The following is a 25,852-nucleotide window of genomic DNA, read 5'->3' as shown; positions in this document are numbered from 1 at the left end:
GGTCTGTATTTAGAGCACTTTGCAGGTTGGGTTCAAGAACAAAATATAAAATCCATACCCTTAAGGAATTTGTACTTTGAAAAGGGAAATGGGGCATAACAGATACATAAGAAGATAAACAATAGGAGACTCCATTTATTAAATGCTAAACAAATATTTAGAAAATATCAGTTACAAGAATTCAAAAAGTGATTAATCGTTTAGCATTCTTTATCTTTCATTTCTGACTCTCTGCCTCAAGGAAAGTTGCTGGGTTATTTTTTAAATGATCACAATGTGTTACAAAGAGGGGAAAGGAGATGTGAAGAAGGAATCTGAATTTACCAAACTCCTATTATCTCGCAGATACTGTGATAGGCACTTTCACCTATTCACTGTTTCATCTAACACTCACATTAAACTCACCAAACCCAAAGATAACGGAAGAGAAAACTAATTCTCAAAAAAATGGGTTTTGAGAAAACTAGGATTAAAAATACAGACTAAGTTATATAGAAAGTGAGTTTCACTAGAGGAAAAAAGCCAGAGCTATAGCAGAAATCATCTCTGATCTGGGAACCCATAATTTAAGAGGCCACTCAGTATGATGATTGACTACAAAAATTGCTGGCTTTTCTACACATTTAAGGTTTATGGAGAGAATTTGAGTGTATGGTTTCTGAATTCTAGATCTTATGATTTAATTGCAACTTTCTATTGTGGATGGCTGAGTAAAGAGATTGAGCATGTTTTAAGTTCAATTACTCTGAGCAGCATTCAAAATTACCTTTTGCTGTAAAAAGGATGTTTTTAAAAATTTGATGAAAAACGATAAAATCTCTAAGTATAACAAACCGTTAAATGAATCTGGGTTTGGTAATATATGGGCACCATTTCAAACTGTTAGAACTTCTCAAAGCCTAAGGTTGGTTTCCACAGACAAACCATATTCAGTGTCATATTGAAGAGTTCCATTGCTCAAACAGTGCTCAAGCCTATATATATATATATATATATATTTTTTTTTTGGCAAGGAAGATTCACTCTGAGGTAACAACCATTGACAATCTTCCCCTTTTTCTGCTTGAGGAAGAGTAGCCCTGAGCTAACATCTGTGCCAATCCTCCTCCATTTTGTACGTGGGTCACCACCTCAACATGGCTTGACAAGTGGTGTATGTATGTCCATGCCGGGGATCCAAACCCAGGAACCTGGGCCGCCAAAGCGGAGTGTGCCAGATCTAACCACTACGCCATAGGGCCAGCCCCTCAATCCTATATTTTTAAAATGAATTCTAGTTGCAAAATATTTAAAGGTGTCTTATCAAAAATAAACACAATTCTTTACTACCACTAAAAAAGAAATTTCCAGTTTAGAATTCCAAAATCTGTATTTGAATGCTATTATTATGGGAAAAAAATGATTTTCCTAACTAGATACATTTTTTTTTTCTCAGAGCTGAGTCTAAGACTATCTCATTTCATTAACTGAGGATCCTCTTTGTTCTCTGGATATTTGTATGAGGTTTTATTCTGGCTCCCTGTAGAGTTGAGTTTGAACAAAATAGTCATTGACTAAATAGTTTGCCCATAAAGTCAAAGAACATTTGAAATTAATAAGAAAACTATAATCAATATTTATTAATTAACGTTTACATATAGAGAGAGACACTAGATACTCTATATGAAATGCTTAGGACAGGACCTGGACCATTATAATATTAGCTATTATATTTACTATTTTTCCATGAAAACTAAATCATCTTAGTGAAGGCAGTTAGCTATGTTTCAGATGTGACATAACTAAATTGAAGTGCAAAAGTGATATAGTATAGACTATTAAAAAGGAAAAACAGGGACAAGAATGGTGGTGTAGTTGTTACGTTCACACACTCCACTTCGGCCACCTGGGGTTTGCAGGTTCAATCCTGGGAATGGACCTACACACCACTCATCAAGCCATGCTGTGGCTGCATCCCACATACAAAATAGAAGAAGATTGACACAGATGTTACAGATGTTAGCTCAGGGCCAATCTTCCTCACAAAAAAAAAAAAAAACCAGGAAAAATAGATATCAACTAACACAGGAAATGTGGAAAGGTGTCTCAGAAACTGAAAAAAAAAATGGCTGGTAAGTTTTGGGGAAAGCAATTTGACCATGTACTATTTCTTCATTTGAATTATTTACTAAAACTTTTTCTCATCAAAAACAATAAAAAAAATTATAATGTTTTTCTTACACGTTTCATTAAGAAAGAATAGCTAATTCTTTCAAAGAACCCTTCTGTTGGAGGAAACAAATTGCATTAAAAAATATTTGCCAAAACATTGAAATTTCTATTATTAATTAGTGGAAAATGATAATTAGCAAAAGGTTTTAATTGTCCCACTTTTACTTGAGAATAAAGAAAAAGCATGCATGCTCCATAACAGTGTGAACAAGACAAGGTGAACTATATGTTCTACGTTCCCAGCATCATTTTCAGGCATAGAGTCCAGCAAATTATTCTCTTTTGTAGAGGTAGGTATACTAAAAGATTATCGTTTCTCATAGGATCGAAATTTAAGTCCAAAAACATTAAGCAATTTAAACAATGTAGCAAAATGTCTTTTGTCCTTTTGAAAGTTATTCTGGTTATACATAGCAGTAATGTTCCAACATGTTGATATATCTTAACACTTCAGGAACACAAATCGTTTAAAAGCCAACAGCCACCCTTCCTTTTTCTTCTCATCTCAAATTTGGTCATAGTGTAACTTAATTCCCCAGGGACCCCTATAAATAGCCGCCAATAAGCTGCTGACTTTCATCTGCGACCCAAGTTAAATTTCCCACTCAGAATTTGAGAGAAACGAATCAGCTATCTTCTGTTTTTCTTTCTTTTTATTTTCACAGAGCAGAGAAGGAAGTTTCTTTCAGATTAAGACTATCCAAGACAATGGTCACAACTTGAATAGAAAACACATGGGAAAACATGAATTATTTTTATAACGTCAGCTAATCCACAGCTGTGCCACCTGTTACTATGGACGCTATCCAAAAGCATTTTGAAAATAAGCCAGGCAGCCTGCCTTCAATGTATGAAAAAGAAAATTGTCAAACATTTTGCAAGGACGGAAGGATGTACGTGTCGAGGAAAATGGAGGCCAAAATTGACCAAGTAAAGGTTATTTCCTGTGTTCTATGAATCCCACATGAGCCACTGCTTTTTGGATTAATTAAAAAATAGTTAATTTCTAAGAACCATTTTGAAGTCATCACCCTAAGTACATTCTGTATCAATATCTCACTCTACCGTACTGGATTTCTCACTTAAGATTAAGTGTTCATTCAGGGAGGTAATGCAGTAACTATCAAGCACTTTCATTTTAAAAGGTGAACATACTCATTCTAATGATATCTTTTTGTAAAATCTACATATATCCTTTATTCTAACAAAATAGTGGAAGGTGTGCTACTGAGCATTTTAGATCTCTGAGACAAATAGCACCACAGTTATAAAAAACATAATTAGCAACTAATCCAATGAAAATATAAAATGACAAAATTCTAAAACAGTATATCAAACCACAGAAGTCATAATAATCGGAGAAATGCAGAAGTTCTGGGAGTATCTATTAAATTTCATGAAAAATACACCTAATTTTCCCCACTAACAGGTGTCTTAGAACTACATTTGATGACAACATGAAGCTAATTTCTTAGACTCCAGCATTAAATGTCAGTGAAAGCACAGCTGTCAAATCACAGGACAGATTCCTCTTAGACGCTTTATAAAATCTAAATCTCTATGTTTCTTCTAGCTTTGTTATTCAAATGCTGAGACGGCAGCTGACAATATTTGTTGAGATGAAGTCTGTCCACTTGGAGCTAGAAAAAGAAGACAAATTCCCTTTTTCATGGGTCTGCAAGTAGCCAATATCCAAGGAGCAAAAGGAGGCTAATAATTCTTCCATTTCAATAATTGTTTGAAGGTTTTTAATGTTATTTCCCTAGCCGCTGGTCTATGGATTTCAATGGCATACTATTAAAGATTCTAATTCTATTAATAAAACGGACACTTCGACTCATTTCAGTTAATTTCTTTGCAATGGTTCTCAAAATATTTTACTACCAATACTTACTTACTGGTAGGTAGTGATTTTAGGGTGAACTAATTATTCGAACTATAAAAATAAAAGATTGGCAAGGGAAAAATTCAGAATCATCTAGGATGTTTTAAAGAGTAGTGTCAAGTTGAGATTTAAGTATAGAATAAGTAGACATTTTGTTACATATGTATTCAATTTTATACATTTTGGTTCAGCCGCCAATTAGCAGCTTAAACTTGGGGAAAAGTGCTTAACATTAAGCGTCTTCACATAAGACTCCTAAAAGGATCTAGACATTTGTTTTATCTAGAGGTCTTTTGATTGTGAAGAACAGAGATTGACTCAGATTAGCTGGAGGATGGGCAGCATAGGCACTATAAAGATATATGGAGGGATAAGGAGGCCCTCAGGGAACTCCAAGAATCATCTTTTCCCAACTCTCAAGAGAGGAGTCCCATTGACCCAGTTCATCCTTTTGGAGTCAAGACTTATAGGCCATAGTTTGCTGCCACATCTAGGGATTGGATGTCCTTGGTAAAGCTATCTAACTCTTACCGAAAAAGCCAGAGTTGGCGATAAAGAAGACAGCCATAAATTACAGAGCACAGCTGATTAGGGCAGTAGAAGTGTGTGGTTTAGGCAGAGCCACTTAGAAGCGGGTGTAGCAGGCAGGCCATTATTGACATCTAATGCAGTGTAGGGCATGGTTCAAAGTCAGACCCTGGCCTCAGACTGACTGTATCGAACCCCAACTCTACTACTTGCTACTATATGATTTTGGTCAAGTTAATTAACCTATTTGATTTTTAATTTTCTCAATACTAGTACCACTTAAGGTCATCATGAAGAGTCAACGAGTCAATTTAATAGGCCACCGTTTGGCACTGAAATCATCGGGCAATTTAGATTGACCAATATCATCTATCTGAGAGAGTCAAATCTACCACTCTTTGCATTTATTATAGTGGTGTCTCTTCTTCAAGAATGATGTCTGCCTAAGAAAGGGCTAGACTCCAACGTCATCTCTCAGGGCAAAAATAACCCTAGTCAAAAAAATTTTCAAAAAGACTTTCAGTCAGCCCATAAATATAATATATATGCTTCTGTGCATAGACTCCTTTATACTGATGCTTGTGTGTGTAAATGTGTAATGTAAAATGTAAAGTATATAATTATGAGCAGACATGTCAAATATAATTGTACACTATTGTTAATTATGAGAGAGACACACATTAAGATTGAATGGGAAAGAAAAAAATAAACCTGCGCATTGTCTACATATTGTCGCTGGTTTTAATAAGTTAAGGAGATGCTGACATGCCACATATGTTAGTGGTGTTAGGGTAAGGATGAATGATGATCTTCAACAGTGCCCATGTGATGGGTGTGGAGAAGATGAAACTGGGCGCTGTTCACATTGAGTTTGATCTTCTGCTTCCTCTAGCGATCCGTCCTTAAGGGGACCACGGATTGATTCTCTTCAGGAGATAGTAGACCAGGCTTCCATGTTGGAGAGGAAGTTGGTGGCTGTCTTTCTTCAGCTTAGAAGTTGATAGCAGAGATTCATAAGCGGCTGGTTAGTTATACCAGGAAAACCTGGTGAATAACACCATGGCTGCTATCTTTTGAGCTGATCATACACTTCCGGTACATTATATGTAATTTTGAGGCTTTGTTTCATACCATGTTCACGTTCAGAAATTAAATCAATCGGATTCTTGGCTGTTTGGAACAGTTTGGCCAGTTTGTATGAAGATTACAACTTGCTAGCTCCTCCTGTTCATTTCTATTTTCTCTTTGTCTCTATGTAATTTTATCACTTCTTCAAATCACTGATTCATCAGCCAGGCCCTGTGACCGCCTCCTAATTCAGCAATGTGTTTATTGAGGTTATCTACAAAGTAATGGTCACCCACTTGCCTGGCCACCTGAACAGGCATTCACTAATTCACTGATGATCAGACACTCTTAAATCATTTATATCTATTCCCACAGGTCTGGGCAAAACGTTTCAGACATAGTTGCATGTCTACAAGTAATAAATGTATACATTTTATTTTATTTTATTTGGTGAGGAAGATTGTCCCTGAGCTAACATCTGTTGCCAATTTTCCTCTTTTATTTTCCCTCCCCAAAGCCCCAGTACATAGTTGTCTGTCCTGGTTGTAAGTCTTTCTAGTTCTTCTCTGCAGGATGCCACCTCAGCATGGCTTGATGAGCAGTGTGTAGGTTCGCGCCCAGGATCCGAAATGGGAAAGCCCAGGCCACCGAAGCAGAGCGCATGAACTTAACCACTATGCAACCGGGCTGGCACCGAAATGTATACCTTTTAAATCTGTAAAAATCTCTTCATGCACTTTGCTCAACTCCTCTACATAACTGAAGCCCTTGTTGCCATGATTTGGTGACCGCACATTTCAATTTTTGATGACAGTGATGCTAAGTTTATTATGACTGTACTGAAGGGCTGAGTTCAAACAGCTCCTTTTCTTTTTTTCTCCAATACCAGAACACTGTTGCTTTGGTTGAACACAAGATAAAGTCACTGGCTTTCATTTAGATGGTATGCTTTATAAAAACACTAGACTCCCACTCTGAAAAATGAGATACTCATGGGAGGGTGGCTGAAATGAAGGGAGCAAGACATTAATGACCCTCATTTCAGTTTCACACCAGTGCATGGGCTCACTGAAATAGAGTGCCTTGGCGAAGTCACTCACACTTTTAAATTATCCTCTCTCCCAGGCTGAAAACATATAGTTAAATTAGGGTAAATGTTAGGATTGCTTTTGATTGCCTTTTACAGATTAAGTGAGGAAGAGAGATCTCATTATGAAGAAAAATACATTTCTTATGGGAGATCTCTTGAAGTCCTTAAGCATCAAATATATCATTTTTTTCAAATATGTTTATGAAACCACTGGCTTCCATTTTACAGTCTAGTTGAATTTGGAGGGTGACAGGGGTAAATACTGAAATGAATTTAAGTCCAAATTTGTAACAGGGAAAAATAAATTTAAATTGTAAGAAAGGACAGTAAAGTATCTTTCAAATGGAAGAGAATTCTGTGATACGTGAGTTATTATTGAAGACAATTCTACACGATAAGAAAAACACGATAAGAATTAATGCAAAGTGTTGCTTTCTTTGAAAGTAGAAGGATTGTTAAATCTTTCCACCTAAACTCTTGAAAAACCTCTAATGATTTTACCTACTTGTCAAGTTGCTCCTCCAACTTAGATCCCATGAAATTGCACATTGTTCCCCTGGCCCCGCACATGTAGAGTACATTTATATTCAAACATAAGTTTCTGACAACAAACTTCTATAGAAAAGGTGTCACAGGCATGGTTGAGAGGAATAGAAGACCAGGAATAAGGAGAATTCAATCTTCTCTTTCTCAATTAACAAAAAAATGCTTCATCATAGATATTTTACTTATATACCTTTATATACTTATAGACGATTATACAACTTTACTTTTAATTTTTAGAAAATTGTTTTCCACTGCTCTTTCTGATGTAAGTATGCACATCTTAATGATAAAAGAACCCACTGTGACAGAATCTTCCCCACCCCTAACACAAGATTTTCAGGGTTACCTGAGAAAAAACATCACAACCAATTACATCATTTTTCTTGGTTCCTGCTTCTTACCAAGGCTTTCTCAGACATATTTAACCTGTTACCACAACCCATGATTTATCTCAAGGTTTTATTTAGCGTAATGAATATCATTTCTCTATTTAAAATTATCCGTTTACCTTTTCTTAAACAAATTGACTGGCCAAGAAGCAAACACATTATGTGCTATAAAAAAGATTTCAAAATAAAGTAAAGGTTTATACTCTCTCCTAAAGTAAAATAGTCAATTGAGATGCCTTTTAAGGATGGAAATTACCAAGAAAATTGGCCATTTCAAATCACTGATGAACATGTAAGCTATTTATTCATGTAATAACGGTAGTTGAGCTCTTTCAATTTTAAAATACATCACGTGATATCTATGTAGACTATTGTGTTTCTATTACAGAATACTATTAACAAGTGTGCTAATGACTAAAATTTGAACATTAGCTTATCTATCATCTTCCTGTATTTCTTATATAAAACCTTTATATATTTAATGTCAATGGTCTCTGATTATATATATGTGAGTGTGTGTGTGTGTGTGTTAAAATAAGAGACCCAACAAAGCTGAATGGCTCAAATAATGAAAAAACTATACTATGCTTCCAAACTACCAATTTTATCATGTAAATTATAGTTTTCTAAAATAATGCATTTACATATATTAGAAATCAAATTTGATAGCTGAATCTTTTCCATACTACTCTTAACTATTACCTTTATGTAGGATTACCTGTGTTACTGTTTCATCCTAAGAACACAGGAGCGTTTCTATAACATTACATAAGCCTGAGCTCAGACATGAGGGAAAACGCTGCCAATTCTGGGGTGAAAGCCACAGTTGCCTCCAAAGCTACCACTTGACACACACACACACAAATTCTAGAGTGTTTGAATCATTTGAAATGGCCAATATTTGACCGTTTTTAACCTATAAAAAAGACAGTTTCATTTTAACTTATGCAGCCAGATTTACCCACACAGGCTTAAAACATGCATCGGAAAATACCCTTGACATCTATTACTTAGAAGTTGATTACGGTCAACTCTATAGAAAGGAAAACCTTAATGTCACTATACACTGAACATTGACGAACCTTTGCTCCATCTATATTAAAACTAAACCGCATCCACGCAAAGAAAAAAACATTTTTTTAAAAAGGTGCACCAACCAAAATACAATAGATACACTCTTGGTCTTTGTTACATCAGATATCCATTCAAAGGTATCGATAATGGTTACATCATCAGATTTTTGACTACAACTGGCTACGAACATTGCGTTTGTGGCTCACACCAGGAATCCCTGGACCCAGCTTGACAAGCGTGAAAACATGAAATAAATGAAGGTTAACAAAGACTGGTCTAAAGGATAGTTCACAACAATACTGCAATGCTCTGATTACTAATACTTGACTGTGCATCTGGATACTTATATTTGAAAGATTTGCAAATAATGACGACATTCATGCCGGACATGACTGCAAGTGAGGAACAGACCAAAGGGGAAACCAAAATGCCTTCCAAGAGAGAAACATTCATTAGCCTTACTGGCAAGAGTCTAAAGCAAACAAGGAAACTGCGAAATAATTACTTAGTTACAAATAAACCCTTTTCAGCACAGTACCTTTTTGTGTCTGTCCCTCTTCCATATTCTCTTCCATGGCTACCTTTCTTCAGTAGAATCTGGTACACGGAATTAATCAAAAGCTCAATTAGATGTTGGAAAAACTGGTGATTTTTTTTTCCCCTGGGAAGCTCCAACAGCAGTGGCTTAGGCAAGTCCTCGGAGCTCAGCTGAGTCTCCCTCGCGCCTCTTGTTTGCTTGGAGACAGGCTGTCAAGTGTAATTTCATTCAAATTACTCTTCCGTGAAGATTATCAATGTTTCTTCTCAAAGCTGCCCATTGTGTGCCACTGTAAGCAGGTATGCAAGCAAAGAGCCTGAGAATTTTGGGGGGAAATTTGGTCTGAATCCCAGTAGCAGAGAGTATGATTCATAAGCCTTGCTTTGCATTTAAAATGGGGAAAAGAAATTGAGGTTTGTACTGAAATCTGGGCTTTAAATTGGAAGCAGGCTGAGCCGTGAACAGATGGAGGGGTGTCGTCCTAACATGAGGCGGACCACCAACCCTTAATTCCCCCTCTTTGCCACCAGAGTGGGAAAGCCCAGATCGCTGTGGGTTCTTTATGCCGCAGCAGTTGCTCGCCCAGCCACATACCTCCCAAAAACGCGTTTTCCTTTTCTCTCCTCCCTGAGTATCTAGTTAATTGGATTTAAAAGTGCCAAGAAAGGACACAATTACACCATCTCAGCGTTTATCTGTAAAAGGTTATTAAGAGAGGACTTGTAAGCTCACAACTTTCGGATTTAAAAGATATACAAATATGGTTTTCAAAAGAAAGAGTATAAACCTTTAAGCCTGAGAGATATGTTTTAAGCAATTATTCTACTTCAGTGCCAGAAGACCCTTAAAGGGAAGGGAGAAAAATACTGAAATTAAAAAAAAATCTATTGATGTCTTTGTAATGTATTGTTATGATTTTAGCCCACAAATGAGAATCTCTCGAAAGAGAATTTTTTCAAGAGTCATTATTGGGGAATGAGTAGGATGATAAAAGAAAGGAACAAATTCTAGATAAGGAACAACGGGATAAGCAATTTATAATGGGAATCTGCAGTCTGATTTGGAATGCAAATCACAACGCTGCAGGCTGGCAGTAAATTAGCATTTGTACTTCAGCCTTCTGAGTGACAGGGCACAGTCCAAGAGTCTCAATACTTCACAAAAGGTATAGGGAGAAAATAAACAGTGTCTCTTTCAAGGGGGCATAAACCTTTGCTGGAGTATAAAGGAAGAAAGATTTCCTTCTCTCTGTCTCCATCTCCAAAAAAGCAAGAACACAGAAACACACACAAACAGACACACACACAACTGTAATTTCTTACCTTTAATGAAAAATGATTTACATCCTAATTATCCACAGTATAAGTTTCTTGCATTACAGCATATATTTCACATACACATTTTTAAAGTGGATCAGTAGCACGTTCCACACCACCCTTGAAACCACATTACAAAGCAACTACTTAGGAGAAAGACTATTCTTGTCTAACATTCCACTTTATTTCTCATAAAAGAATGTTTAGCCTTCTTCCTTCTACAATCATTTGCTCTTTATTTTCTCTATTCAAATGGATTTGAACCCAAAGGTAAATATAATTTGAATAAATCAAAAACCTCTCTCTTCTGAATATATTTAATCTGTATTCAAAGGTTTGTGAACGCTGCTTGCTCAGGGCATGGAATGAAAGAAGAAACCATAAGGGAAATCAGGGACAATTCATTGCAGCATCTCTACTTCAAAGAACCCCGAGGCTGACGTAACCTGGCACAGAGTCACAACAGAATGGAGCATCCCTCTTCATTTATATTCTTTATTCATTTTATACCACAGAAACCACCAGGGAAACAAACCATTAATAGCAAAAGCAGTAGAAATAGTAATGCCACTTTAAATTTTTGGAGCACTTGACAATCTACAGACCCATTCACATGCATTAACCCATCTGTAAAACAAAAAAGGAAAATGTTATTTTTCCCTCACTTTATGTTGGAAAAGACTGAGGCTCAGGAAGACCCGGGGCCTGGGCCAGCGAAGGACCAAGTAAGTCTTAGAATCCACGGAGGGATTCCTTGTGTAACGCACTGAACCTGAGAGCCACTTTCACTGCCTGCTCTATTCCATCATGAGTGTCTTCAGCATCTTCAAAAGTCAGTCTCCGTTCTAGCTTTCTTCTTCACCATGCATATGAAGTGAGAGACAGGGAAAGGAAAACATATTCATTGGGCAAGATAAAGGAAAAAGTAACTAGGACTTCTTTTCCTTCTGGAAACTTTTGGAGCAGAGCAACAAATTCTTACAATGATCAACTTTTTGTCTAAAGTAGGCTTTTTCACACAAAAATTGTTACCAAAGGAAGGCAATAGCAATTTATACTGATTTTTTAATTAAACAAAGCGTGACCTCATAATCCTTGCTGAATAGACTCTTATGACAAGAAATATCCACTCCACACAGCTTCCATATGACAATCAGGGGTCAGTGAGCAGAGATTGATTGGTTTAATTGTGGTAAAATAAACATAACATAAAATGCACCATTTTAATCATGCTTAAGTGTACAGTTCTGTGGCAGTAAATACATTCACAGTGTTCTGCAACCATCACCATCATCCATTATGACAACTTCTCATCTTTCCTAATGTAAACTTTGTCCCCATTGAACACGAATTCCCCGTTTCCTTCTCCCCCAGATTGAGGGCAGGTGAGTTGCAGTGGCTGATTATTGTTTTATTTATTTATTTATTTTTTGAGGAAGATCAGCCCTGAGCTAACATCTACTGCCAATCCTCCTCTTTTTGCTGAGGAAAACTGGCCCTGAGCTAACATCCGTGCCCATCTTCCTCTACTTTATATGTGGGACACCTACCACAGCATGGCTTGATAAGCGGTGCCATGTCCACACCCAGGATCCTAACCAGCGAACCCTGGACCACCAAAGGGGAACGTGTGCACTTAACCGCTGCTCCACCTGGGCCGGCCCTCTGATTATTGTTTTTAAAATTGTTTTGTAAAGTCTTGGTCTCATTTGAACTAAAAATATTTCAACAATTAAGTATTTCAAAACTAATTAGAAAAGAAAAACGGTTGACATTATTGTATATGAACTTTACGACTTCTAAAATGTACTGTATGAACCTTAAGAACTGACAACGCTCTTTCTCTAGACCTCCTTTAAGACGTACAAATTGAGATGACAAGAAGCCTCACCTAATATTCTTTCCACTTTCTCAAATTGCATTTGCTCCACTCTATTTTGAAAATATATGATATGAGTTCAATAGGTAGTTAAAAATGGTAATAAATGTTAAATACTATTTTCCTTTCAAATATTGTCTAAGAAATATTTATAATAAATATTGCTTTTTTTTTCTTGTGGAAGCTAGAAGATACAATAATCACTAAATTTAAAACCACAGTAAGTCCTCATTTCTCTTAATTCACCTTAATTCTGAGCTGGCTCTTTCTTTAACACTTCATCTTATCTTTACAAAACATTTTATTATATAACCCTCCCCCCCAAAATCTATATATTCCACTATTATATAATTCATCACCTTTGTGATATAATGTTCAAAATATAGTCAAGTAAACAGTGTTAAGTATTAAACAAGGTGAAGTTTCCAAATACAGCATCAACTGTAAAAAATGTTCAAGTTCCTTGGGTCAGACTTATGGAAGAAAGGAGACAGGGAAAGGTATGAACCAAGTATAGTGCACAGGACAAACAGACATGGACATTGTTTAGAAACCAGTTATTTTCCTCCAATGTTTCAGACACAGATCCCACACTATCTTGAGAATTAAGTCTTAGTTGTTTTCTTCCTATATTTTGACAAAGAAAACAAAACTTTTTGACTGCTAGCTTAAGCTCTGGGTCAGAAGCTGACTTCCATTAAGTTTTCTTAAAGAAAATTAAAACCACCACAAACACTTGAATGTTTTGAATATATTATAAAAGGAGCATCACATTCTTGGGAGTTTTATAATCGTATAATGCAGTCGAGTCACAGAATGACCATAGTCTTTACAAGTCTTGCTAAACTTAAGTATCATTACCCTACTTCCTGTCATTATTTAATTGTACAAGTGTTTATTTAGTGTTCTTACATGCATAGGAACTTACTGTAGGCAAGGGAGATACTGATCATAAACCCCTACCCAATGATGCTCACAGCCTAACAGCACAAGACAGATCAAAATGACAATGCTTTACGACAAGTGATACCCAATAAGGATAAAAACAACACAGGCTGCTATGTGAGCCCACAGAAAGCATACCTAATCTATTACTCAGTTTTGGTAGTTGGGAAAGTTTTCCTGCTTTTCCAGAAGGTACAGGTTGATCAGACGTGATACCCAAACAAGGTGATATTCGCCAGGAATATGGGAGGGGAGGATGTAGAGTAGAAAGAAAGGTTTTCTAGACAGTCAAAACTGAATACTCAAAAACTCATAAGGAGAGATGTTCTCTCGATTACACGTAATGGACTAACATCTGGCCACATCAGGGGAAATGCTCTTCTACTGTTTATTAAGCATCTTATCCCCAAGTGTTCAGTAGTCTGGGGCTGGAAAATCCAGTTCTGAGTCTTGGCCCTTAGTTTCCCTATAATTACTGAAGAGGCAGAGAGACACTCCAGAGATCTGTCCTGTCCCCCAGAAGATTGGAGTCTTAGAAGGGGGGAGATGAGAAACCTATTATTATTTATCCCAAGAAATTACCTCCATGTCTTTCACCCCAAGACCCGTCCTCTCGAATCTATTAATACTGTATTTTCACAGAGTTAGTCAAGCCTGCTGCCATGACACTGTCATGGCCTTGTGTACAACCCGTCAGTGGTTTGCCCACTCTTTAGGATGAAGTTCAACCTCCTTAGAGTGGCTGGAAAGATGAGGCATGACATGGCAGGAACCTCTCTCCCTGGACTACCCTCCCGTTCCATTCTTCACTCACTATTTCCTTCTCATTTCTCAAAATTGTCTATTGTTACATGTTACTCCTTCGGCCTAAAACAGTTTTCCTTCCACCTTTAGCTACCTAAATCTACTCACTTATCAGATCTCAGCTTAAATGTAGGGTCCCCTGGTAAAACTTCCCTGACTCACAGAGCAGACCTCCTTTAGTCCTGATAACGCACGTCCTCACAGAGTTATCCCTCAAAGTTTGCAATTTACATTTTTCCCCCACTGGCCTTTAGTCTGGAGGCCCCATGAGGCCAGGGACTCTCTCTACCTCCCCAAAGACAAGCACACAGTAAGCTTTCAAGAGATGCTTTGTTGAAGGCATGAATAAATGAATGAAATAATAATGATGAATGAATGGATAAATGCAATGGCTTAAAACATACTTTCTCTTATGTTTAGCAGCTTCCACAAAGTATCTTGGAGTGTGACCCTCATTTACAATAATTCCAGGAGATATAAGTCATATTCATATATACCAAATGCCATGCCTGAGGACTTGATGACAGAGTGATAAAGAGATATTTCAAAGACAAAAAGGCACCAGAGAATCATTCATTGTGTGCCACACTTCCCTTACTAAGGGAAAGTTGTGGTGTCAGAGCAGCGATTACAGTGAGGAGAGATGAAAAAATTCAAGAGTGACACTCTTTAGACCAAATTTACCCTTTCAAAACAGGAAGAATCAATTCTAAGTATTTATTGTAAACCCAAAAGTTGATAAAAATCTAAAAACTTCTGAAAGTTTTTGTCTCTCTCCAAAATGCTAACAAAGGAGAAAGCAAATTCCTTTTTGGTAATCACGTTTTCCCTAAAACATGGCTGAAAGCGTGGGGGTGGCCTGTGCTTCGCAATGCAAAATCCAAACCCTTCCACTAATTCAGAAAGAGACAAGAAAACATGGCCCAAGCTGGTTCTTTATTTTCTCACAAATGCTACTTGAATTGAACTCACCAAGGAATCAACTCTATAGCTCTTCAGCTCACCAAAGACTCACCTCCACCTCTCACTCACTCACTCGCTCAGCTGGTATTGATGCAATGACTACATGTAGCAGAAGCCGGGCTAGGTGAGCAAGACAGATGTGGCTCCCTGCTGTCACAGAGCTAACAGCCCAGCTGAACGAGAGAGAGACATAACTAAACAAATAATTGGAACGAAGTATGAGAGATGCAATTATAATAATAACAACTAAGATGATACTCAGCTAGCATGTGTGGGCACTGTTCTAAGGCACTTACAGTATTTATGTCACTTAATCTGCACAAAAATCCTATCAGGTAGTTACTATTATTCTCATTTTTATAGATAAGGAGCAAGGCACAGAAAAGTTAAATTCTTTGCATAAAGTAACAGAGTGGTGGAGCTAAGATTCAAACCCGGGCTCTCTGACTCTAAACGCCATTCTTCAAAACGTCCCTGTATCGGCCTACACTTATCTAAGTAGTAGACACAAGAGCCTAATATAGGCTGAGGCCCTTGTCACAAAGTCCTATTTCAACACAGACACAGGTATTCATTCAAAAAACATTTAACTTCTTACCACATGCCAAATATGTTGCCAGATGCTATGAAGAACACAAAAAAAGTTGAAGAAATGGTTTTTGTATTCAAAGAAGTTGCAATTGAAGCTAAAAATAATGCTCATTTTAAATAGCAATAAATCAATGAGTATGTTTTTAGACGAAAACTGCTATAAGAAGTTGAAGAAGAGAAAGTACTTTATGATGTTTTGATAGATTTAATTAAGAAATACAGCTATCATAGAATAGAGAGCCCAGAAATAAACCCATGCATGCATGGTCAATTAATTTATGACAAAGCAGTCAAGAATACACAATGGGGAAATGACAGTCTTTTTAATAAATGATGTTGGGAAAACCGGACAGCCACGTGCAAAAGAACTGGGGCAGCCACTATGGAAAACAGTGTGAAGGTTCCTCAAAAAATTAAAAATAGAACTACCATATGATCCAGCAATTCCACTTCTGGGTATTTTTATCCAAAGGAAAATGGGTGGATTGGGTCAAAAGGCACAAATTCCAGTTAAAAAATAAATAAGTCCTGGGATCTAATGCACAGCATGATGACTACAGTTAATAATAGAATATTGTGTATTTGTAATTTGTTAAGAGAGATCTTAAAAGTTCTCATCACAAGAAAAAAATTTGCAACTGTGTGATGAATGTTAACTAGACTTATTGTAGTCATCATTTCACAACGTATACAAACATCGAATCATTATGTTGCACCCCTGAAACTAATATAACATTAAATGTCAACTATATCTCAATAAAAAAATACAACTATCACCATATTCAAAGTGGTTTAGCAGAAATATGAAGAGATTTACTTAATGGACATATTTTGCTCTAAAAATAGTGCCACAATTTAGCAATTGGGACATTATGGCCAGTTCCTATTCCTTTTTTAAAAAAAAAAAAAATTAACTTTTCAGACACAATATTGTACCTAAATAATAAACACCTGTATACCTACCATCCAACATATAAAATAAAATATTGTAAAGATATCTGTGCCCCTTTGTTAGCCGTATTTATCTCCTTACATTTACTCAATCCTACCTACTTACTCCTGTTAACCACCTGTCAGTATCAGGGTGTTTTATTCCTGTCTACTGTCCTCATAACAATATATATGTATATACTGTATACATAAATATTATATACTGTCCTCATAATTTAATATATGTATGTACACTGTGTAGTATATATCCACCCATCCACCTATCCACCCACCCACCTGCACACACACACACACACACTATTTAGTACTGCTTTGCAGGCATTGATTTTATATAAATGGTTCTTTATTGTTTCTTTCCACATGTTTTTCGTCAATCTTTTGGTATTTGTAGATCTAACCTGTTGATGAACATTTAGTATTGTTTACAATTTCTAAAGTACTATAGAAAATACTGCAATGAATCTTTTTATATATGTCTCTGCATGTAGATATGCAAAAGTTCCTCTAGGAATGTATTTTATGTATGTGTATACATACATAAATATGCAAATATGTATGTGTATATATACTATATATACATGTGTGTATATATACTATATAATATAATAATAAATGTATGAATATATATACATTTACACGCTAGCATGGAATTCTTGGGTGAGAGAGTATGCATATATTCAATAAGATGAGATATTGTCAAAAAATCTCCAAAATGCTTGTGCCAGTTTAAATTCCCATAGGACATGCCACAACTAGAAGGACCCACAACTAGAATATACAACTATGTACTGGGGGGATTTGGGGAGAAAAAGCAGAAAAAAAAAAAGGAATAATGCAAAAAAAGAAATTCCCATAGGAACTGTCTGACAGGGTTCCTGTCCTACATCTTCAACAATACTTGATTTTTAAATGTTGCCAAAAGATACACTTTAAATTCATGTAAGTATTCATTATATATCTGTTTTAATACGTATTTCCTTGAGTATTCATAAAGTTGAGAACATTTTCATGCCTATTGGCCATTTGATTTTCCTCTTTGGTGAATGCATACGCTTTGCTCACTTCTCCATGTGTTGTTTGCTTTATGGTACTCCTCTACAGATGTTATTTTTCAGTTCTTTAACTCTAATTTTAAGATCCTTTAACAGTTAAATGTATTACAAATAACTTTTTACAGCATGCTTTGTGTTTCACTCTCTTGTGGCAACTTCAATCATATGGAAGTATTAATCTAACAGTATTTTCCTTTGTGACTCATGTTCCATTTATGAATTCTAAAATCATAGACATATTACGTATTTTCCTGAATTTTCTCCCAAAAGTTTTAAAGTGTTGCTTTCATATTTTGGAATATAGCTCCACTGGAATTATTTTTTTAAGGAATGGAATACTATACAAATCTAATTTATCTGTCTTTCTATTCAGATCACTATTCCAAATCAACGTATTAAGTAATCCATGATCTGCAAACTGATTCACTATGCCACCCCAGCCACATACGGTTTCCAAATATAAATGGGGCTATTTCTGAGCTGTCTATTCTGCATCATTGGTCTGTGAATCCATGCCTATGTCAAGAACACATTTCCTTAGTTACTCCAGCTTTACAAGTTCTTTATATTTGTAAGAACAAGCCCTCAACTTTTTATCCTTCTCTTCAAAATTGTCTTGGTAAAATCTTGGCCCTTCGGTCATCCATACATATTTTAGAAAATCAGCTTTCCAATACTACAGGGGAAAATAATTTGCATTTATTGAACTTACAGTAACTTCATGAACTCACTGAGAGACAAGTAACATCTTTACAAAATTGAATCAGCTTCCGTGGACATATGACATCTGTCCATTTAATCAGAACTTGCTTCGTATATTTTGAGGATATTTTTAAGTGCTCTCTCTAAGAGCTTTCACATCTTTTGTTGTATTTTGTTTATTCCTAGGTATTTGGATTTCTTTTATGAAAATTTTTATATTCCATTTTCTAATTCTTTTTGATCGAAGTAGAGGAACACAGTGTTTGTAAACTAATCTTATAAGAAGCAAATTGTTAAACTCTCCTATAGTTCTAATAAGGTATAGGTCTTGCTATTTCTATGCAATCACAACATCCTTGAATTAAGACAGATTGGCTTCCATCTTTCCAATCTTTATATTTTTATATATTGCCTCTATCTTACTGTGCACTCTAGGATCACCAATGCAATGCTGAATTGAACCAGTGATTTAAAAAAGAATGATGCCATTGTTTCACCATCACATCTCGTTTAAAGTAGGTTTTGGTAGAGGAATTTTATATAAATGCATAAGTTCCCTTTGATTCCGTATTACTGGCACTTATTTATCAAAATGTTTGAATTTTAAAAACTCCTTTTTCTACATCAAGTAAGATGATTATATATAGGGTCTCCATTAATACACTACAGTAGAGAAATACATTTGTAGGTTTTCTGGTGTTAAACTCTGCTTACATTCTTGGTACAAACTCAACTTGCTCATGATATATAATTGCTTTAACTTTGATTTTAATATATTGAAAGCTGTTCTTTTAATTGGAAACCTTCTCCTTTTCAAGCTGGTTTCCTCTAAACATTGATAGTGCTAATTGAAAAAAAAAAAAGCTGTACACTTCAGGAGAGAATCCTAAAAATTTTAGTACATAATAAAATTGGAACATCATGTAGCAGTAAATGATTTTGTAAACCATGCTTATTGATATGAAAATTGTTTATAATAAATAAAATGATAGGAGGATATAACAAAATGGTCTGAGTAGTATTCTTCCATGTTTTCAAATGCTCATAATTATATGCACAGAAATAACTCTAGACAAATGTATTTGAAAATGCTAAGAATCCTTTTTTCTACAAAGTAGAATTTGCAATAATATTTTTTTATTCTTTGCATGCCTTTTGGTATTGTTTAAATGGTTTAATAAATATTGTAATTATCAGAAAATAGAGCAATTTTATAAATCTGACAATGGTAAGTTGGTTGCCACTAACTGTCACCTACTATGTTCTAGGTATTGGGCAAGCAGTTTACATACATTATTTCTAACACCCACAACAACTCTGCAAGCTAGATGTCTTTCATTTTAGAAAATTGAGGAAAAAAGTTAATTGAGAAAAAAGTTAAACAACTTTCTCCAGGTAACACAGCTGGTGAATGAAGAGTTGGGATTTGAATTTTGGTCTTTCTAGTTCTAAACTCACCGCCCACAAAAAGATAAGTCATTCTGTATTTAATTAACACAGTCATAAGGCACTTCATGATAGCATTTCTTCACTTTGGAGTAAAGTCTTAGTGTTGCATTAATGGACAATGGAGATAAGTTATACCTTAACTGAAGGATGAAGTATTTTTTGCTCCATTCATTTGAACCAAAGTTTAACCATTTAGAAATCAGTTAAGCCTAACCTTACATATCACATTGGATATTGCAAATGACAAGCCTATAAAAATAAATAAATAAATAAGAACAGAGAGTGAGAGACAGAGACAGAGAGGGAAGGAGGCAAACACTATGTTATGCAAAGCTGCAGCTTATCAGAAGCTGTGAGTTTTGAAATACTGATTTTAAATCTTGCTTTGAATGTTCCTGCAGACACAGATGATGGGAAAAATCCTCTGAAAAAGCTGATTACACAACAGGATGCATAGAGAAATGAGGAAAAATAAGATTCAAGCCTTCTCAACTTATATAAGCATTTTGGGCTTTTTGCTTATACATTAGATTGCAAGTCCTTTTATGGATGAAAAAGTATATTGAAGTCTACTCTTAGATTCCCAGAGATCACCTCAGGCTACCTAAAAATTCTTCTTTTCTCATAAAAGGAAACTACTCACAGATTTCTCATCCTTCAAAATGCCCTCTACCAATACATCCGAACTAATGTCTCAAAAACAGCGAGTAATAGGCTTCTCCAATGGCCGTCAAGATGAAAGGCACTTCCTTTTCTACTTCTAAGGGGCATGTGTGATTTTATGCATTGTTCCTTTTTTGTGAGCTGGATATCTGAAGATATTTTGGGGGTTGTTATTCTTGAGCAAGAAGCCTTTGATTGTAATCTACTCTCCATTAACTAAGGAAAATACAAATATGGCCAAGTGCCTAAGCACCGGAACAGTCAGAAAACATTATCTCAAGAAAGTTTTATTAGCAATGACGTGTGGTCTGTTTGGATGACAGACCATGGCTCCAAGAAGATCGACACACGCAAGCCTCAACAACACAATTTACACCCTAAAAGCTCCTTTGTTCCATGTGCACACTGTTGGGTTCAAATGAACCCTGGAAAACACCACTTGGCTCCAATCTGGTTGAGCAGCAGCCACCCAATCCATCAGTTTGCAACTGTTCTTTATGCAAATAAGTGATATAAAAATATATTTAAAAGTTGCCCTTGTTTAACAGTTTTAACATTTGTAGCTAAATAAGTAGGAGGCCACTATAAACTTCTAAGTATTTCTCTAGGCATTTCTTATTGTATATGCTGTGTAGATCATACAGAATCATCAATATAAATTGCATTGCAAATTTAAAATGAATTTTAATTCTAAGATAACATTATCTTAAAATACAAGATGTTCAAGGAAACCTTGCTCAGGGATAGTCTTTCATTCATTAATTCATCAACTATATACTGACTGCTAACCATCTTGCAGATACAAATCTAACTTCTGAGGCAAGTGCAATAGAAACATACACTAGGTCCCTGTTCTCGTGGCATTTGCGCACCAGAAGAGGAAGGTATAATGCTAAATAAACAAATACACAAAAAAAGGCAATATCAGGTTCTGATATGTGCAATGATGAAATCAATCAGGATAATATACTAAAGAGTGCTCAGGGGGCTCCTCTAGCTTGTCTTTTCAATATATGGAGCCCTGGAACATTATCCATAGGTATAATAATAAGCGTATATCTTAAAATCTCTCGGATGAAATGGTCACCAGTAGAATTTTATTATATATTTATTAGAGAAGAAGGAAAACACTGAAAGAGAGTCTTGAGCAATCAGCAGTAGTCATAAATGTTATGTTGTCTGTCCAAATTGGATTTTTTGTCATTGTTTTGATGTGGTACAATGTAACCTTTTTGAACTGGAACATTTAATGCAAGTCAAGTTGAAACCAAAGTTATACTTTAAAAAATGAGTGACGTTGCATTCAATCTCAAAAACCATTTGCCATCAATCTATATGCTCAGGCTTAGAACACCCTGAAATATTACCTAATGCACAAATCCTTTCTGTGTGCATGTGTATGTGTGTGTGTGTGTGTGTGTGTGTGTGTGTCCTGCATTAGGATCAGGATTGAAACATAAGTCTGTGTGACTCCAAAGCTATTACATTTTTCATTATAAAACACTGCCTTTTAAATATACCTATCAAGTTGCCATTCAGAATTTCTGAGTTGTTAATATAGCAGTTTCAACATTATGTTGACTTTTGATTACATTCACTAAAGGAGGTAAATATTGATATATCTAAAACCAAAATAGTAAACAAAACTGGGTGGTAGAAGCAGGTGGTAATAAGCACCCTTCTCTGGATGGTCTACAGAGGAGACAGTGCAAAAATGGACAATGTGTGCAGTGAAATCTAAAACACCTTTTGTAAAGTTTCTCATGTCTCAAAAATCAGAGCTTACTGAGTCTCTTATGAATGAAGTCAAGCTATAACCATCACGTCCCTGTATGTCAAATCAGGCAGTACAATAAAATGGGGAGACCACTAACCTTTAGGGAAAAAATGGCTCCTGGTAGTAATTTACTTCTTTATTAACAAGCATTCTGTCAGGTACTCTGCTATGTACTAAGACGTACCACTAACCTATTATATGATTCTAGGAGAAATTTGCATTTCTTCAAATGCAAAATAAATTTATTAATACTTGCCCTGCTGACTTCCCAAGGTGATTGCACCAAGTGCCAGATACTGTGCTAAATGTTTTGTATACTCCATCTCATTTTATCCCTCCAACATCTTCATGGGATGGGCATCCTTCATTAAAGCCATTTAGCAGATGAGGGAAATAAGGCTCCAGATAAAAGTAGATGAAAAAGTTCCTTGAAAAATATAAAATGCTATACATGATTTCACTCGTATGTGGAAGACAACAAATACACGGATAAAGAGAACAAATTAGTGGTTACCAAAGGGAAAAGGGATTGGGGGGTGGGCGAAAGGGATAAAGGGGTACATACGTATGGTGATGGATGAAAATTAGACCACTGGGGGTGAGCACAATGAAGTGTATTCAGAGATTGATAAATAATAATGTACACCAGAAATTATTCAATATTATGGACCATTATGATCTCAATAAAATTACTTGAAAAAATATATAAAATGCTATACAAAAATGATGAAATTATAACTATTGTTTAAAATGATGTAATTATACCATTTTATGCTTAAGTAGGAAGAAGTAAATCATGCTGTATGAGAAATATCAAGCCCTAAGATACCCCTAGAAAATGCAAATTGATGTTAGCACATTAGTGCACCTGATACAATTCAGAACAACAATACAAAACACCTAGTTAGGGCTTATAATATGCCAGTCACCGTCCTTAGTATTTTTGTCCTTCCTTTTACTCAGTAATCTTCAAAATAACCCTAGGAGGCACACGCTATTGTCAGCCCCACTTCACAGAAGTGGAAACAGAGAGAGAGAAAAACAAGTGACTTGCTCCAGGTAACTGCTGGGAAATGGCAGAGCTGGAATGAGAAACCAAGCAGTCTGGCTCCTAAGCCTGTGCTTTTAATTAAAACACTAAACTACTTTTGTGAAGTAGACTATAAAGGATGCAAACCAATTAGCTATTTATTCAACAGGCTCAAGGAACAAATAGCTGGATTATTTTTCCTCACGTAGAGGCCTTTTGGCCATTCTCAGGTCAGCATGATGTCCTGGAAGGAGCTTGGTTTAGCAACGTGTTTCAAATGGCAGTTCTGCCAGCTCTGTACATCCTCCGTGACCTCCTTACGGTTCTGTTTCTCATTTGTAAACTAAGAAAAAGGGATTTTGCAAGATCAAGTGCATTCAGCACACATCTTGGCACAGGCACGGTTGGCACTGAGTAAATATTAGACTTCTTTCTCCAACTTCAAATGTGACATCAGTTCAAATAATTGAATCTCCCATAAACTGCTTAGGAAAAGATAAGAGAAAGCCTTCAGGTCATGAAATATTAAGTTTTAAATTAACTATATATTGTCTTGAGTCATCAGGTAATCTGCTTTGTGAAAATAATGTTATCCTGAGTATCTATAAATAGGAATATTTTTTTTTCTCCCTGAAACACTATGTATTAATTTTCTCAGGGGTCAGTATATTGGATTTGACAGACTGGTGGACTGATGTGGTTTAGCAATTCCTGGATCCGTTCTATACTTGCCCATGCCATAGGTCTGCCCAAACAAATCTGATCACAAAGTAGAATTGTCTTGCAACTGTTATGAGGCCGGGGAGGAAGCATGAGACGTGAAGCCTGCTCAATAAACCACACCGGACGTCAGGGGCCATGTGAGCTTTTCATCTTATAAACTGTGTCCAAGGCTTACGGAAGGGCATAATTTTGACATGTCATGTGTTTAAAATTTGGAAACTTCCATGACCTCATTTTAAAACTTTATTTTAAGAGTGTCTGAAGCAGAAAAGATTAGGCAGGTGACAATCTCGCTATGTTGTTTCAAGACCACGGTTATTCTTTGCAGGGTGGTTCTGCTGTTTACAAACAAAATAAAATATCTATTTTTGTCAGGAAGTTTTTCATATTATAAAGGCCTTCATGCTGAGTTTTTAATGAGTTAATAAAATTAGCTTAATTGCTACCAAAATTTGTAGGTTTGTGACCCTGTTACATTTCTAAATCCCAATCTGTGAGCAGTGTTAGAGGCAAGTATATGTATGTGTGTATATATATATATATATAAATATATATATATATATCCCATGTTGGGTGTTTGAAATATACTAAGCTAGAAATAATAACAAATACAGTGATTACAAAAGGAAGGGCAGAGCCCAGAGATCTTATGAATTAGCAATATTAATTAGGAATTTTAAGAAAATACTTTGCGCTTGTGCAGTCAGTATTTGCAAGGTAAATTTCAACTGCTTTAAACTTTATCTTTTAATGATGCCGTATACAGTTTGTTCACGTAGAAAGAATGCAAAGTAATATTTCTTGTTTAGGGCCAGCTAAAACTTTAAAAACATTATTATTATTTTTCTTTTAAAGATGGGCACCTGAGCTAACATCTGTTGCCAATCTTCTTTCTTTTTCCTTCTCCTTCATCTCCCTGAAGCCCCCAGTACGTAGGTGCGTATTCTAGTTGCAGGTCCTTCTGGCTCTGCTATGTGAGATGCTGCCTCAGCACGACCTGATGAGTGGTGCTAGGTCTGTGCCCAGGATCAGAACTGGTGAAACCCTGGGCTGCTGAAGGACAGCGCAAACTTAACCATTCAGTCACGAGGCAGGCCCCCTAAAAACGTTATTTAAAATCATAAAAACTGTGACGAATGTTAAACCTTTTATACACCTAAAATAAACTGAAAATGGATTTGATGTATTTCAGCAATAAAGCGTAACAATATCAAGAGAGAGAGAAGTTTCAAGCTGAAAGATCATTTAATAATATCCTCTTAGATCAGAATATATGGTGGGAAACATAACTCTACTCCAATACAAACAATAATTTGATAAAGAGGCTGTGTTAGGGAAATTGTAACAGACATTGTTAAAGCAAATTAGTGAAATTTCAAAGTCAATGATATAGCTGAATATTGTGTTTTAAATTAGTTTCATCTGGAGAGTTACTAAGTTGAGGGTTTTTAGCAGTTTTCAGTTTTTGCATGTAGAGACTTCAATAATTTTATTTCAGAAAAATTACCAGGATGGGCCCTTTTTGCAATAAAGGCAAGATAAGAACCCAGCCACTGGGCTGACCTGGTGGTGAAGTGGTTAAGTTCGCACGTTCCACTTCTTGGTGGCCCAGGGTGTGGCGGTTCGGATCCCGGGTGCAGACATGGCACCCCTTGGCAAAAGCCATGCTGTGGTAGGT

General features: G+C 36.0%; 1 protein-coding gene across 3 annotated transcripts in view; it reads right to left on the bottom strand.

Moving 5' to 3' along the window:
- The window catches only part of GPM6A (glycoprotein M6A), a 311,513-nt gene that overhangs the window by 143,623 nt on the left and 142,038 nt on the right, over positions 1-25,852 (bottom strand). The window contains exon 1 of one of the 3 annotated variants that reach the window (XM_046648750.1): positions 9,330-9,657. The exons of the other annotated variants lie outside the window; for them this stretch is intronic. Coding sequence (XP_046504706.1) covers positions 9,330-9,366 — 37 coding nt within the window. The 5' untranslated portion in view covers positions 9,367-9,657. Of the gene's footprint in view, positions 1-9,329; positions 9,658-25,852 lie in introns of those variants that run through there. 3 annotated transcript variants of the gene reach the window in all.

The sequence above is a fragment of the Equus quagga genome, chromosome 22 (genome assembly GCF_021613505.1).
Source record: "Equus quagga isolate Etosha38 chromosome 22, UCLA_HA_Equagga_1.0, whole genome shotgun sequence".
NCBI lineage: Eukaryota > Metazoa > Chordata > Mammalia > Perissodactyla > Equidae > Equus > Equus quagga.
This window is presented reverse-complemented; position numbering and strand designations above follow the sequence as displayed.